The sequence below is a fragment of the Salmo salar genome, chromosome ssa14, assembly GCF_905237065.1.
Source record: "Salmo salar chromosome ssa14, Ssal_v3.1, whole genome shotgun sequence".
NCBI classification, from domain to species: Eukaryota; Metazoa; Chordata; class Actinopteri; order Salmoniformes; family Salmonidae; genus Salmo; species Salmo salar.
Genome location: NC_059455.1, coordinates 21,010,648 through 21,026,262, shown reverse-complemented (window position 1 = coordinate 21,026,262; position 15,615 = coordinate 21,010,648). Strand labels below are relative to the sequence as shown.

The 15,615-nt window shown below is 40.8% G+C and overlaps 1 protein-coding gene and 1 gene segment (V, D, J or C); both read right to left on the bottom strand.

The window, feature by feature from the left end:
- Positions 1-9,799: 9,799 nt before the first annotated feature.
- LOC106569054 (T cell receptor alpha variable 17-like) lies at positions 9,800-11,004 on the bottom strand. The segment is given in 2 exon segments: positions 9,800-10,506; positions 10,715-11,004. Coding segments are annotated over 2 exon segments (444 nt in total).
- Positions 11,005-13,617: 2,613 nt separating this feature from the next.
- On the bottom strand, positions 13,618-15,108 carry LOC106569100 (T cell receptor alpha chain MC.7.G5). The gene is made up of 3 exons (XM_014140089.2): positions 14,901-15,108; positions 14,453-14,790; positions 13,618-13,893 (listed from the first exon to the last, which is right to left on the bottom strand). Exons 1-3 carry the CDS (start codon positions 14,938-14,940, stop codon positions 13,618-13,620), a joined length of 654 nt encoding a protein of 217 aa, XP_013995564.1. The 5' UTR covers positions 14,941-15,108.
- Positions 15,109-15,615: the final 507 nt, after the last annotated feature.

The following is a 15,615-nucleotide window of genomic DNA, read 5'->3' as shown; positions in this document are numbered from 1 at the left end:
AAAGAAGTGTGGTCAAGAACTCTCTGTCTCCTGCGCCTGACTCTACCTCTCCTGTTGTTTTTTCGAGCCAGCCCTTGACACTGGGGCTGGAATGACGACATTCAGGTTTTTCCCGGGCTCTGAGAGCCTATTGGAGCCGTGGGAAGTGTCACGTTACCGCAGAGATCCTTTGTAATGGAATGAGATGTCAAAGAAAGACAATAAATGGTCAGACAGGCCACTTCTTGTAAAGGAATCTCTCAGGTTTTGACCTGCCATTTGAGTTCTGTTATACTCACAGACACCATTCAAACAGTTTTAGAAACTTTGGAGTGTTTTCTATCCAAAGCCAATAATTATATGCATATTCTAGTTACTGGGCAGGAGTAGTAACCAGATTAAATCGGGTACGTTTTTTATCCAGCCGTGTCAATACTGCCCCCTAGCCCTAACAGGTTAACCTTCTTTATCACTGATGCTGCAGACAACAGTTTTGAACATAGTACATTTGTGATGGAAAACCTCATATGCTATAAGATAACCATTGTCACACATACAATCTCTCACATTGTGGTCAGAGAAGCTAATGTTAATATCTCAGTGATCAATTGACAGGTCTTAATCATACATTTTAACTAACACATGAACAGTCCACTACATCCCAGTATTTTTATTTATTTATTTATTTATTTATTTCACCTTTATTTAACCAGGTAGGCAAGTTGAGAACAAGTTCTCATTTACAATTGCGACCTGGCCAAGATAAAGCAAAGCAGTTCGACAACATACAAAAACACAGAGTTACACATGGAGTAAAACAACATACAATCAATGATGCAGTAGAAAAAAAATAAGACTATATACAATGTGAGCAAATGATGTGAGATAAGGGAGGTAAAGGCAAAAAAAATGCCATGGTGGCAAAGTAAATAAAGTATAGCAAGAAAAACACTGGAATGGTAGATTTGTAGTTTGAAGAAAGTTCAGAGATAAAATATAAATAATATGGTGCAAAGGAGCAAAATAAATAAAATAAATAAATACAGTAGGGGAAGAGGTAGTAGTTTGGGCTAAATTATAGATGGGCTATGTACAGGTGCAGTGATCTGTGAGCTGCTCTGACAGCTGGTGCTTAAAGCTAGTGAGGGAGATAAGTGTTTCCAGTTTCAGAGATTTTTGTAGTTCGTTCCAGTCATTGGCAGCAGAGAACTGGAAGGAGAGACGACCAAAGGAGGAGTTGGCTTTAGGGGTGACCAGAGAGATATACCTGCTGGAGCGCGTGCTACAGGTGGGTGCTGCTATGGTGACCAGTGAGCGGAGATAAGGGGGGACTTTACCTAACAGGGTCTTGTAGATGACCTGGAGCCAATGTGTTTGGCGACGATTATGAAGCGAAGGCCAGCCAACGAGAGCGTACAGGTCGCAGTGGTGGGTAGTATATGGGGCTTTGGTGACAAAACGGATGGCACTGTGATAGACTGCATCCAGCTTGTTGAGTAGGGTATTGGAAGCTATTTTGTAAATGACATCGCCGAAGTCGAGGATTGGTAGGATGGTCAGTTTTACGAGGGTATGTTTGGCAGCATGAGTGAAGGATGCTTTGTTGCGAAATAGGAAGCCAATTCGAGATTTCACTTTGGATTGGAGATGATTGATGTGAGTCTGGAAGGAGAGTTTACAGTCTAACCAGACACCTAGGTATTTGTAGTTGTCCACAAATTCTAAGTTAGAACCGTCCAGAGAAGTGATGCTGGACAGGCGGGCAGGTGCAGGCAGCGATCGGTTGAAGAGCATGCATTTAGTTTTACTTGTGTTTAGGAGCAGTTGGAGACCACGGAAGGAGAGTTGAATGGCATTGAAGCTCGTCTGGAGGGTTGTTAACACAGTGTCCAAAGAAGGGCCAGAAGTGTACAGAATGGTGTCGTCTGCGTAGAGGTGGATCAGAGATTCACCAGCAGCAAGAGCGACATCATTTATGTATACAGAGAAAAGAGTTGGCCCAAGAATTGAACCCTGTGGTACCCCCATAGAGACTGCCAGAGGTCCAGACAGTAGGCCCTCCGATTTGACACACTGAACTCTGTCAGAGAAGTAGTTGGTGAACCAGGCGACGCAATCGTTTGAGAAACCAAGGCTACTGAGTCTGCCGATGAGGATGTGGTGATTAACAGAGTCAAAAGCTTTGGCCAGGTCAATGAATACGGCAGCACAGTATTGTTTCTTATCGATGGCGGTTACGATGTCGTTTAGGACCTTGAGCGTGGCTGAGGTGCACCCATGACCAGCTCTGAAACCAGATTGCATAGCGGAGAGGGTGCGGTGGGATTCGAAATGGTCGGTAATCTGTTTGTTGACTTGGCTTTCGAAGACCTTAGAAAGGCAGGGTAGGATGGATATAGGTCTGTAGCAATTTGGGTCAAGAGTGTCACCTCCTTTGAAGAGGGGGATGACAGCAGCTGCTTTCCAATCTATGGGAATCTCAGACGACACGAAAGAGAGGTTGAACAGGCTAGTAATAGGGGTTGCAATAATTTCGGCAGATAATTTTAGAAAGAAAGGGTCCAGATTGTCAAGCCCAGCTGATTTGTAGGGGTCCAGATTTTGCAGCTCTTTCAGAACATCAGCTGAATGGATTTGGGAGAAGGAGAAATGGGAGAGGCTTGGGCGAGTAGCTGTGGGGGGTGCAGTGCTGTTGAATGCAGTAGGGGTAGTTAGGTGGAAAGCATGGCCAGCCGTAGAAAAATGCTTATTGAAATTCTCAATTATAGTGGGCTTATCGGTGGTGACAGAGTTTCCTATCCTCAGTGCAGTGGGCAGTTGGGAGGAGGTGTTCTTATTCTCCATGGACTTTACAATGTCCCAGAACTTTTTAGAGTTGGAGTTGCACGAAGCGAATTTCTGTTTGAAAAAGCTAGCCTTGGCATTTCTAACTGCCTGTGTGTATTGGTTTCTAACTTCCCTAAAAAGTTGCATATCGCGGGGGCAGTTCGATGCTAATGCAGAACGCCACAGGATATTTTTGTGTTGGTTAAGGGCAGTCAGGTCTGGGGAGAACCAAAGGCTATATCTGTTCCTGGTTCTAAATTTCTTGAAAGGGGCATGCTTATTTAAGATGGAGAGGAAGGCATTTTTAAAAATAACCAGGCATCCTCTACTGACGGGATGAGGTCAATATCCTTCCAGGATACCAGGGCCAGGTCGATTAGAAAGGCTTGCTCGTTGAAATGTTTCAGGGAGCGTTTGACAGTGATGAGTGGAGGTCGTTTGACAGCTGACCCATTACGGGTGCAGGCAATGAGGCAGTGATCGCTGAGATCTTGGTTGAAAACAGCAGAGGTGTATTTAGAGGGCACGTTGGTTAGGATGATATCTATGAGGGTGCCAGTGTTTGCGGCTTTGGGGTTGTACCTGGTGGGTTCATTAATAATTTGTGTGAGATTGAGGGCATGAAGCTTGGATTGTAGGATGGCTGGGGTGTTAAGCATGTCCCAGTTTAGGTCACCTAGTAGCACGAGCTCTGAAGATAGATGGGGGCAATCAGTTCACATATGGTGTCCAGAGCACAACTAGGGGCCGAGGGGGGTCTATAGCAGGCGGCAACGGTGAGAGACTTGTTTTTGGAGAGGTGGATTTTTAAAAGTAGAAGTTCAAATTGTTTGGGTACAGACCTGGATAGCAGGACAGAACTCTGCAGGCTATCTCTGCAGTAGATTGCAACGCCGCCCCCTTTGGTCGTTCTATCTTGTCTGAAAACGTTGTAGTTAGGGATGAAGATTTCAGAGTTTTTGGTGGACTTCCTAAGCCAAGATTCAGACACAGCTAGGACATCCGGGTTGGCAGAGTGTGCTAAAGCAGTGAATAAAACAAACTTAGGGAGGAGGCTTCTAATGTTAACATGCATGAAACCAAGGTTATTACGGTTACAGAAGTCATCAAAAGAGAACGCCTGGGGAGTAGGAGTGGAGCCAGGCACTGCAGGGCCTGGATTCACCTCTACATCCCCAGAGGAGCAGAGAAGAATAAGTATGAGGGTACGGCTAAAAGCTATAAGAATTGGTCGTCTGTGACGTCCAGAATAGAGAGAAAAAGGAGCAGGTTTCTGGGGGCGATAAAATAGCTTCAAGGTATAATGTACAGACAAAGGTATGGTGGGATGTGAGTACAGAGGAGGTAAACCTAGGCATTTAGTGATTATGAGAGAGATTTTGTCTCTAGAAACATCATTGAAACCAGAAGATGTCATAGCATGTGTGGGTGGAGGAACTGAGAGGTTGGATAAGGTATAATGAGCAGGGCTACAGTGAAATAAGCCAATAAACACTAACCAGAACAGCAATGGAGAAGGCATATTGACATTAAGGAGAGGCATGCTTAGCCGAGTGATCAAAGGGTCCAGTGAGATTCAGACAGCTAGCCGGGCCATAGGTAGCAAGCTGGTGGAAGATGGGAGGGAGGTCTGTTTTTAGCCACCTCGTGCGTTTCCGTCTGTGGGTTAGTGGGGTTCCGTGTGGAAGGGGGGACCAGTCCAAGTTGGCAAAATAGTTAGTTATAGTGGCCCAAGAAAAGTGTCCGATAGACCTATTCAGATCGCAGCCGAAAAGACAGCTAACGATTAGCGGGCCGCAGATGGGCGATCAGGTTACGTCGCGACGGAGGGGCCAGTTGGATAACTCCCTCGGGCAGATAACGTCGGTGGTCCAGTCGTGAAGACCCGATGGGGCTCCGCATCGGCAGTAAAACGGGTCAGGATAGGTGAGTTGTAGCCCAGGAGACACTTCAGCTGGCTAGCTCAGGAATAGCCCAGGAGTGGCTGACGGAACTCTTCAGCTGGCTAGCTGGCTAGCTCCGTAATAATGTGTGTTAATTCCGTGACCGACGTTGCCAATAGTCACTCAGGTAGCAGCTAGTTAGCTGCAAGATCCAGGTGTAAATATCCAGAGCCTGCGGTAGAAATCGGGGAAAGGAGAGAGAATAGGTCCGGTATGCTCTGGTCTGAGTCGCGCTGTACAAAAACTGGCGATAGCTTTTCGAGCTAATGGATAGCCGAGGACAGCTAACCGTGGCTAGCTGAACTTCAACGTTAGCCAGTGAAAATGGCTAACCTCTTGCTAGCTTCTGTTGTGGAATTCAGATGAGGTAAATAATACTTTCTTTTTTTAAATTGGTGAGGCGGGTTGCAGGAGAGTGCTTTGAGGTTGAGTTTTTAGAATAAAAAAAAATATATATATATAAAAAGATAAGTGAAGAAAAAAAAAATATGTAAATATATATATACACGGGACACGACAAGAGGAGGGTAGAGGACGTCTGAACTGCTACGCCATCTTGGGGAAAAAAATGGGTGAATGAGGTAAGCAACATGATAGAGGGAATTAAAATGCATAAAATGAATAGAAGTAAAAACCTGAAAAATATGTTTGAAAAAAGAAAGGGATTGTAGAAAAGGACGTAAACAAATAAGAAAATAATATTAAACAAATAATTTCATAATACCATAACAAAACGCAGCAAGAATCAGTAAATTCCTCAGCCAGGGTTCCATGCCTGTTACTGTGAGATCAGTGGGAGAAGAGTAATACCACTCTGATGTAACTAGGCCATGATGAGACTATGAAATCCTTGTCTCCTCCTCTTACTGTGTATTGTCAAACACTTAGAAGCTTGTCACATTGTCTGAATGAGCCACACTCTATGTGTTTTTGTACAGTGACTGAATCACTTGTCGTCACAGTGGGCTTCAGAGCACAGTAGTACACAGCAGAGTCAGACAGCTGCAACCTCTGAATGGTCAAGGGGACAGAGCTATATGTGAAATTCAGCCTGGCATCAAACCTCTTCTTGAACTCATCACTATTGATCCCTTCTGAATAACGATCTCTTCTCAAGACATACTGAGGAGTGTCCCTGGTTAACTGGATGTACCAGAAGAGATAAGGAGATGTAGTACTGCTAGTGTAATTACAACTGAGTGTTACCAGTCCTCCTTCAAGGGCAGTGACATGTCCACTCTGCTGTTCAACAGCCTCTTCACCTCCACAATCTGAAAAAGTTGGTAAAATAGTATTTTAAATAATAATGAATCAATAAATGTATAGTAACTTATTATCTCAAATTCAGACAAAGATTACAGGAAGAAGAAGCACTATACTCTACCAAAATAGCATGCAGCCAGGATAAGTAAAGTATTCCTAAGCCAATGTGACATTATGATTCTTGTATAGAGGAAGAATAGACTGTTATTGGCTTTATGTTCCATCCACTGTAGCTGAGAAGTGTCATAATTGTGGGGCTCGGCAGTAAGGGAGGACCTTATTGTATATTCAATTGTTTTATTGACGTTGGTGAGGGGGAGGGGTTATAAGTTGACATATATAATTATTTTAAGATGGTCATACCATGGATCATTTCGCTATTTTTGATTTGGAATTGTAGGACCCCTTTAGGTATATAAAAAATATATAACAAAATGATTTTATAAAATATAGAATTTGGTCTTTACTACCAATTCTCGTAGAAACGCACTTAATAACACATTGATAAATGACCAAAAATTATATATTCAAGTGTCTGCCATATATCTAGGAGATATAAGAACGCTCAGGAAAGATTTACAGTACCAGTGAAAAGTTTGGACATACCTACTCATTCATCCAGATGCTTGACTGGTTTGAATGGTACTGTTTGTAAAACATTTTTTACACCTTGTTCATCTTGTTTGTGAGAATTCCCCCTTTAAACAGTTTGGTCACATTAGTTTGTAGCCCAAACAGAGGAAAGACCAGAGGAAAGACCACCATCATATTCTTGAGAGTCTCATCTTTCTAAAGAGTGGTCATATTAGTTTTCTAGGCCAAACCGTTCGGACGCTACAGATATTTTTTTGAGAAGACCGATTTTCAAACACCGCTGTTGCTCGGCCATCTTCCACCGCAGATGCAGAAGACCGCCGTAGGCTGACGTGGTGGAATGAGACGCAGCCACTGCAACAAAACAGATATCTTTAGCTTAAAGGAATAGAAGCAAACTATGAGACTCCACTGACACCTATTGACTCTCACTAGTAACTTACCCTTGAAAATACAAGCAATGTCAAGGTTTCACCTTGTTGAGCAGAATGTTGAACACTAGATGTAACTGTTGTATCATTATTATACATTGAAAAACCTTGTCACTGGACTTCATAACTGTGGAGAACAGTCTGTAGGAGGAGCACAGACAAAGAAGATATGTCATATAACTGATCAGGAGGCATAGAGAACATCTCAGTGGTTGTGGCTGAAGACTGAGAAGCAGTGGACGAGCCTCCTGGTTCACTTGGACCTGATCAACCCATCCTTCAGGAGGTATAGTGGGTAGCACATGTAGGATAAGAAGGTACCTCACCTGAAGATCAGCCAGGAGCTGCAGAAATGGCTGTTTGTGGGTAAATATAAAGAAAACCCTTTATACTCTACTTTCACTTTGCTGACCGCGTTTAAATGTTGAGGAACTTCTGAGAATAAAGACACTAAATCCTCACATGAATCATTTATTATTTTACATGCACAAACTTTCATTTATTTTTATATCTAGTGACCCAGACCAAAAGAGCAGTTTGTCTGGTCCGTTACCAGTCAGTTGGCTTCAGGTATGCTCCTCTGTAGAGTGCAGTACATGGATTTACCACCAGAGGACCAAACTACTGAGCAAGTCCATGTTGAGAGCAAGGATGTCATATAATCCATGCATATTGTATGTATATGATGTGGTTAAGAGTCTGTAGAGACTGTAGCAGAATACGAATACACATCAAATTGGAAGGAATTTCCCTGTCACTGTGGGCCTCACAGCACAGTAGTACAGAGCCGAGTCTGTCACTACAGCAGAGATCTCCAGATCCAAATGGTTTATCTCTTCATTCAGTTATTCGAGTTGTCAGAGGATCTGCTATTTTTATTATCTCTGAACCTGAGATGTACAGGAGTAACTCTGGCCTTTGTGCTGTGTCTTGGTGAAAGACAGGGTAACAGGGGTTCCCTCTAAACAGTACTCTTCCTTTAGTGGAGTGAGGTCCTCACAACTGACACCTGCATAGAGAATGGTTTTAAAACACACATTTTCATGAACAATTAAATAATTGTTTCTGACATTTTATTCATTTCAAATGGACAATTATGGCAATGAATTGTATTGAATTGAATTGTACTGTATTGTATTGTATTGCCTATCAATAAATATGGTCAGGAACAACAGTGAATCCAGCAACACCATCTTAGATGAACAGAGACAAACTGACAGAAAGATCTAAGCAGTCTCTGAAAGTTTTCTCCTGTTTTTATGTTTCTATACTGTTGTTCAGCTCCTCTTCTAATCAACATAGAGTAGGTATGTTACTTATGTGTGTCATACAAGAAGTCTGTTTCCTCCCATGGTTCTTGATAGGTTTCTGAGTTTCCTGTTACTGTGGTCATGACACAGTAGTACAGAGCAGAGTCTGTCACTTCAGCAGAGGAAATATATCAGTATAACTGAACAGACTACCAGGTGACCAATTCTCTTTCTATATCTATCATCCATAGACTTCATTTTGGTATTTAGTCACAGGGTTTATAGAATCCCCAAAACTGTAAAATCAAAAATGTTGTTGTAACTGACGTTTAACAAATGTTCCATTACTGTTCGAAATATGAAATTAACATCTACAATATTAGTGTACTACGATAACATTTATGGATTAAAATATATGCTTCATTAACTGTAAGATTAAATTCACAGAAAATAGCAAGGTTTTCATTCATATAATAACTCACTTAAAAAAGCTGAAAAGACCACAAATGAGAAAAGCAACATCTTGTTAGACCTTTGAGAAACAGACAAACAGCACTGAGACATGGGTCTTATCGTCATTCAGTTTAACAGACAGTCGAGGGTGGGTCAATTCATTATGTGTCTTAAACCCTCCTTCAGTGATGAGGAGCAGGAATTCTGGTTTTGATCTGGTGTATTGTTGGTACCACAGTAAAGTATCAGTACTACAGTAAGAGCCAGTGTAGTTGCAGGATAAAGTAACACCTTCACCCTCAAAAACACACTCTTCAGTTGTGGCTGATATTATTTCCTCCTCATTACTGCAACCTGAAATAAATAATGTTCAACCTGTTTTGAATAAATCATATTGCAATTCATGTACCATATATGCTTTATCGACATATGTCTGCAATCAAAAACTGCAGCGCAAACCTATGCACTTACCAATGAACATTGAAAAAAGTAGAATTGCAAAAAACATTGTTATGGGGACTGAATGACAGCCTTTATGTGCTGTCAAGTAAGAGTGTATCACTATCCTCTCCTCAAACATCTTGTAGACTACATACTGTACTGTCAAAGCACTCATTGTCTTTGTAGCTTCACCTCTCTACACTAAATGTAGTTGGGTATTTGAGTTCAACTGTCTTTCTGGGTTGGATTGATGCTAAATGTCATCTTCATAATTTTGCTGTAGTTCTGAATGGAGACATTTTAGCTCATGACTGCCCTCTATTGGTATTGTCTCAAAATGTATGCTGTTCACCAAAATAAGAAGAATAAGACAATTACTGCCCTGAATCCTCCAAACAGTGGTTCCCAAACTGTGGGTTGAGGGGTCAGCCAGTCCAGCTTGAAACTTATTCTTGAAAGTTGTAATAGTAGAATGCACGAGGTGCAATGTCGAAAATGCGTAGTGCATCATCAGTTCCTCTTGTCTTGTTATTCAATGCATACCTTAGATAGCTATTTATAACTTGTCAGAAATGTATAGATCAACTAGCCCATGTCAGTCAAAGTTTTTTTATTATGTTTTTTAGCCCATAGATATTGTTAATGTTTTGTCACTCAAATATCACATGAATAAACATTGCGTGATGTTCCACAATCCTGGAATGGGGTCACCGATTGAAAAAGTTTGTGAACCTTTGCTAAAAGGAAGCAAATCAACACCACAAATGTTCTTCATTCTATATTTATTCAGACTGGTATCTTTGATCATGTTATATCAGAACAGGAAGATGCAGACAATATTAATTATTATTTCCTGAATAATATTTATATTAAATGTGTTTTAATGTGGAGATGCAGGGGAAAATAGATGTATTAATGTACTCTAAATAATAACTGATTGATCAGAACACAATGCACTGTTCATCCCCAAGGGTCTTGGCAGGTTCTTGTACAGTGTGTCTGGGTTTCCTGTCACTGTGGGCTGCAAGGCGCAGTGGTACAGAGCAGAGTCTTCCAATTCAACAGAGGAGATCATCAAGTCAACACGGGTCTTCTCTTCATTCAGTCTACCAGTGTGTCGTGGAGTCGTAATGGATGTATTCTGAACATACTTGTTGGTTGGTAGGATCAAAAGAAGACATTCTGGGCTAGATCCGGGGTAGTGACGGTACCATTGTAGATTATTAACGTTGCCCTTGTAGTTGCAGGAGAGAGTGATGTCTGTTCCTTGGAGAGCATTGACTTCAGGCTTCACTGGAGTTATTGTTTCCTGCTCCATACTATCAGCTGCAACAACATAAGTATTGTCATTATGTTAATGTTTATTCCAAATGATAAACAATACATGGGTTAGGTGCCCATAAAGTATGACAGGAGAAGGAATTGAAACTTTCTGGTAAAATACCACTTAGTTTTAATGCAATCATTCATTGAAAAAAGCAATGTCACTGTATTCAAAATGTTATTTGGTTTAAGCTGAGAATTCAGCACTCACCTACAAATGCAGAGAGGAGAAACAGTAATATGAGTGACATCCTGACAGAATAGATAAACCAACTGAGAGATAAGACAGTGAGAGAGCTGAGTAGTTCCTCTACAGAGACATCCTCATGGTTGCAGGTATACCCAGTCTATACCAGTGTTTGACTATGAGGCCCCTCCTCTGATAACTGGATATGTAACTCTTCTTCTGTTTAAGGGTTTTCAGTTCCTATTGGCCTCCTCCTCAGTTTATTTTAGACTTTATTTCTATCTGAAAATGTCTAGTTTTTGCTGTAGTCTTTCTTTTTTTCGATAGATCCACAATACTATACCATGCTATACTATATATACCATCTGCAAATTTGTGTCAGACCGTCAGCTTTTTGTATGAGGAAGTGTTTCCTGTCACTGTGGGCTCTATGGCAGAGTAGTACAGATCAGTCTGTCACTTCAGTAGACATCTCCAGATCCACGCGGTCTGTATGAACCTGAGCTGGATGGCAAAGAGGGACAAGTTTCTGGACATATCCTGATTTCGTGCTGAGAATCAGGAACACTGGTTTTGACCTGGGATACTAACGATACCACTGTAGAATGTCCACAGAGCCAGTGTAGCTACAAGATGGTGTGATGATATCACCCTCCACACCACCCACCATAGGCCTTGTGGGTTTGTCATCTTCAAAACTGCTACTTGTCAAGAAAGGAAAAACATGCTGCTGTTTTTTACTTTATGGTCTGTTGATAATGCCTTTCCCCTTCTCATTATCATAATACAATGTATTATTTGTATTGTATTGTATTTTTGACAACTTTGAAAAACATTCTGTGTTTTAAAATAATACTGTCAAATTGAATACAGTACTCACCAACAAGGACTAGTAGGATGAGCAATTATTAAAGCAGCAACATAGCTGATAGACACAGTATCAAAAATACTCTGACACAACATAGGCAGAGTTTAATATCTCTCTCTGCAATAATTTGGAGGTAGCTCCACCTACCTCCAAAGACAGGGAAGAAAATGTGGTAACGTGTGTGCCATGCAGTCCTTGTTTGATGTTAGTATTGATGTATTCATTTATTTTTAACAATGCTACTCCATTCATGTTACACTGCATTATGAATAAAAAAGTTTGAAATGAATACAGTGCAATTGTGCTGTTTTTTGTATTTTATTTCATTTATCTTTGTAATTTCATGAAAAAACAAGTGTTCTAATGAATGTCAAACATAAAATACATCAATAACAAGAAGTCTCAACTGAAATAAAATTATAAAAAGAAGTGTACAACGTAACATAAAACACAAGTTAAAAAAAACATTAAACAATACAAATCAATTGTTGTTTTTTGTTTTTTATTTAACCTCTATGGCGTCCCACCTACTCAACAGCCAGTTGAATCCTGTGGCGCGTTATTCAAATCCTTAGATATGCTATTACTTCAATTTTTCAAAAATATGACTATTTTACACCATTTTAAAGATAAGACTCTCGTTAATCTAACCACACTGTCCGATTTCAAAAAGGCTTTACAACGAAAGCAAAACATTAGATTATGTCAGCAGAATACCCAGCCAGAAATAATCAGACACCCATTTTTCAAGCTAGCATATAATGTCACATAAACCCAACCCACAGCTAAATGCAGCACTAGCCTTTGATGATCTTCATCAGATGACAACCCTAGGACATTATGTTGTGCAATACATGCATGTTTTGTTTAATCAAGTTCATATTTATATCAAAAACCAGCTTTTTACATTAGCATGTGACTAGCATGTGACTAGCATTCCCACCGAACACTGCCCGTGAATTTACTAAATTACTCACGATAAACGTTCACAAAAAGCATAACAATTATTTTAAGAATTATAGATACAGAACTCCTCTATGCACTCGATATGGCCGATTTTAAAATAGCTTTTCGGTGAAAGCACATTTTGCAATATTCTCAGTAGATAGCCCGGCATCACAGGGCTAGCTATTTAGACACCCAGCAGGTTTAGCACTCATCAAAGTCAGATTTACTATAAGAAAAATGTTATTACCTTTGTTGTCTTCGTCAGAATGCACTCCCAGGACTTCTACTTCAATAACAAATGTTGGTTTGGTCCAAAATAATCCATCGTTATATCCAAACAGCGGCGTTTTGTTCGTGCGTTCTAGACACTATCCTAAAGGCTAAAAAAGGGTGACGAGCATGGCGCAATTCGTGACAAAAGAATTCTAAATATTCCATCACCGTACTTCGAAGCATGTCAACCGCTGTTTAAAATCAATTGTTATGCCATTTCTCTCATAAAAAAGCGATAATATTCCGACCGGGAATCTGCGTTTAGATAAACAGACAAAGGAAAAGAAACCATTCGGTCGAAGCGGGCACGCGCCTAAGCCCATAGTACTCTGAGTGGCCACTTGCCAAAAGCGATAAAGTGTTTCAGCCAGAGCCTGCCTCGATATCGTTCAACGTTTTCCCGGGCTCTGAGACCCTATGGAAGACGTAGGAAGTGTCACGTTATTGCACAGATCCTGAGTCTTCAATAAAAAGAGCCAAGATGAAACACTACTTCTCAGACAGGCCACTTCCTGCTTGAAATCTTCTCAGGTTTTGGCCTGCCATAGGAGTTCTGTTATACTCACAGACACCATTCAAATAGTTTTAGAAACTTTAGGGTGTTTTCTATCCAAAGCCAATAATTATATGCATATTCTAGTTACTGGGCAGGAGTAGTAACCAGATTAAATCGGGTACGTTTTTTATCCAGCCGTGTCAATACTGCCCCCTAGCCCTAACAGGTTAATGTCTTATGTTATCTTCTACACTTCTTTTAATAAAGCTGCTTTTGAGTGTTCAGAGATGAAATACTGTAGTTCTTCTTACTGGCATGGAAGTGATGATTAGTGTTTAGTGTTTAGGACATATTCATTAATCTGCTTGTTGATAACTTTCTCCCAGTAATCAGATGTTCTAGGTCTTTGTAGTGTCTTTGTAGTGTCTCTGGGTTTCCTGTCACTCTGGGCTGCAGGGTACAGTAGTACAGAGCGGAGTCTGTAACTTCAGTAGAAGAGATATCCAGATCCACACGGGTCTTCTCTTTTTCATGTGTGAGGGTCCATTTTGTACTATCAGTGTTGGTTATGATCCCAGAGTAGTCCACTATGAGGAACTGTGGAGAGGATCCAGGGTGCTGGAGGTACCATAACAGACTGTTGGTTAATGAGCTGTTGTATCTACAGGAGAGTTTAACACTACTACCCTCCATAATATCCACTACATCTCTGTCTGGACTAATTATGTCTTCAACACTTGTACCTGTAAAAAAGAAAAACATGGATTACTGAGTCAATGTAGACAGTGTACAGTATATCCACACTTGGTGTTTCAAAGTGTATTACCACACTTGGTGTTTCAAAGTGTATTACCTCTTGATATTGATATTACCATATTGTAATGAATGCTGAACAGTGTACATTCTGTTAGTACACATTCAGTTACTGGAGAGTGAATTCTTATCTATAAGTGCACATAAACAAGACTGAATAGAGCAGCATCATAGTCACTGGGTGTTAGACAGAGACTTCTTTCACTCTCTGGGTGAATCAGTTCTACTCATTACATGTTATGTGTAACACTATTCTGCTCCTCTTGACATTATATAATGGGTGCATGTTGACTCCACTTGATGGCAGTATTGTCAAATAAAACCTGGAACTACAGAGCGTAAATACTCTCTCAGGCGATGTTACGTTTTTGTACAGTGTTTCTGGGTTTCCTGTCACTGTGGGCCTCAGAGCACAGTAGTACAGAGCAGAGTCTATCACTTCAGCAGAGGAGATCTCCAGATCCACACGGGTCTTCTCTTTGTTCAGTTTACCAGAGAAGCGAGAGTCAAGAGAATCAGCTCTCTGTTCAATCCCACTGTAGTGCGGGATGAGCAGAAGGTATTGGGGAGCTGATCCTGGAGACTGTTTATACCATAGTAGACTGTCTGCTGAGGAGTAGTTGCAGGAAAGAAGAACATTACTTCCCACTTCTGCATACACTTCATGTTGGTTTGGCTCGATATTCTGCTCATAGGTGTCACCTGCACATTTCAAGAAATTAAGATTGAGTCATGTTTTTATTGAAATAAACATGTATTGCTGTAATTTTCTAAGCAGAAAACATGACACTTCTTTGAAAGTCATAACTTACCTATTACTGAGAACATAATAAATGACCAGATGAACATCATGGCTGGGGTTGGAAGTCAAACTGACTAATAGTACAACAGAAGCTGAATACTCCAAATTAACTTCATCTGCAAGGTTTTCAGTTGATCATTTCTGCTTAGTTTACCTACAAGCTCCACCCCAAAGTACAGTTGCTATTAAGATTCTCAATCTCTCCTCTCCTCTCCTCACCTCTCCTGGCCTCTCCTTCCCTCTCCTCTCCTCTCATTTGTCCTCTCTTCTGTGATACTGCATCTCTCATTCCCTCCACTGGGTGGTGTTGGAGGTAGATTCTCAACATTTAATTGTATGAATCACATTTGAAAGGTTTTAGTACCGTGTTTCCGTCAGGGCACTGTAGTACAGAGCAGAGTCTGTCACTTCATCAGATGAGATCTCCAGATCCACACATGTTCTCTCTTCATTCAGATTAACAGACAGTCGAAAGTCGTGTGGATCACCTCTCACCTTATATGGATTATTGTTAGTTGTTACTCTATAAAGGAATTGGAGACTAGTTCCAGAGTACTGTCTGGAAAAAAAGCAGCGGAGATGCGCAATAGGTTTCTAATTAGCATCTATTCTCCACAATGTGTGGATGAAGCTCTTAATTTGGCATTGGAGAAAACACGAGATGAACTGCTACAAAAAAGACCCGCTAAAGCTAAAGAACACTGTAATGTTCACAACTACATCAA

What these genes read in the sequence shown, in the direction of transcription:
- LOC106569100 (XM_014140089.2), bottom strand. Translation starts at nt 14,940, where the DNA reads ATGATGTTCATCTGGTCATTTATTATGTTCTCAGTAATAG. An exon ending in TATTATGTTCTCAGTAATAG is followed by an intron (nt 14,791 to 14,900) that starts GTAAGTTATGAC and finishes TGAAATGTGCAG; the next exon opens with GTGACACCTATGAGCAGAAT. An exon ending in CAGAAACACTGTACAAAAAC is followed by an intron (nt 13,894 to 14,452) that starts GTAACATCGCCT and finishes TGGTACCTCCAG; the next exon opens with CACCCTGGATCCTCTCCACA.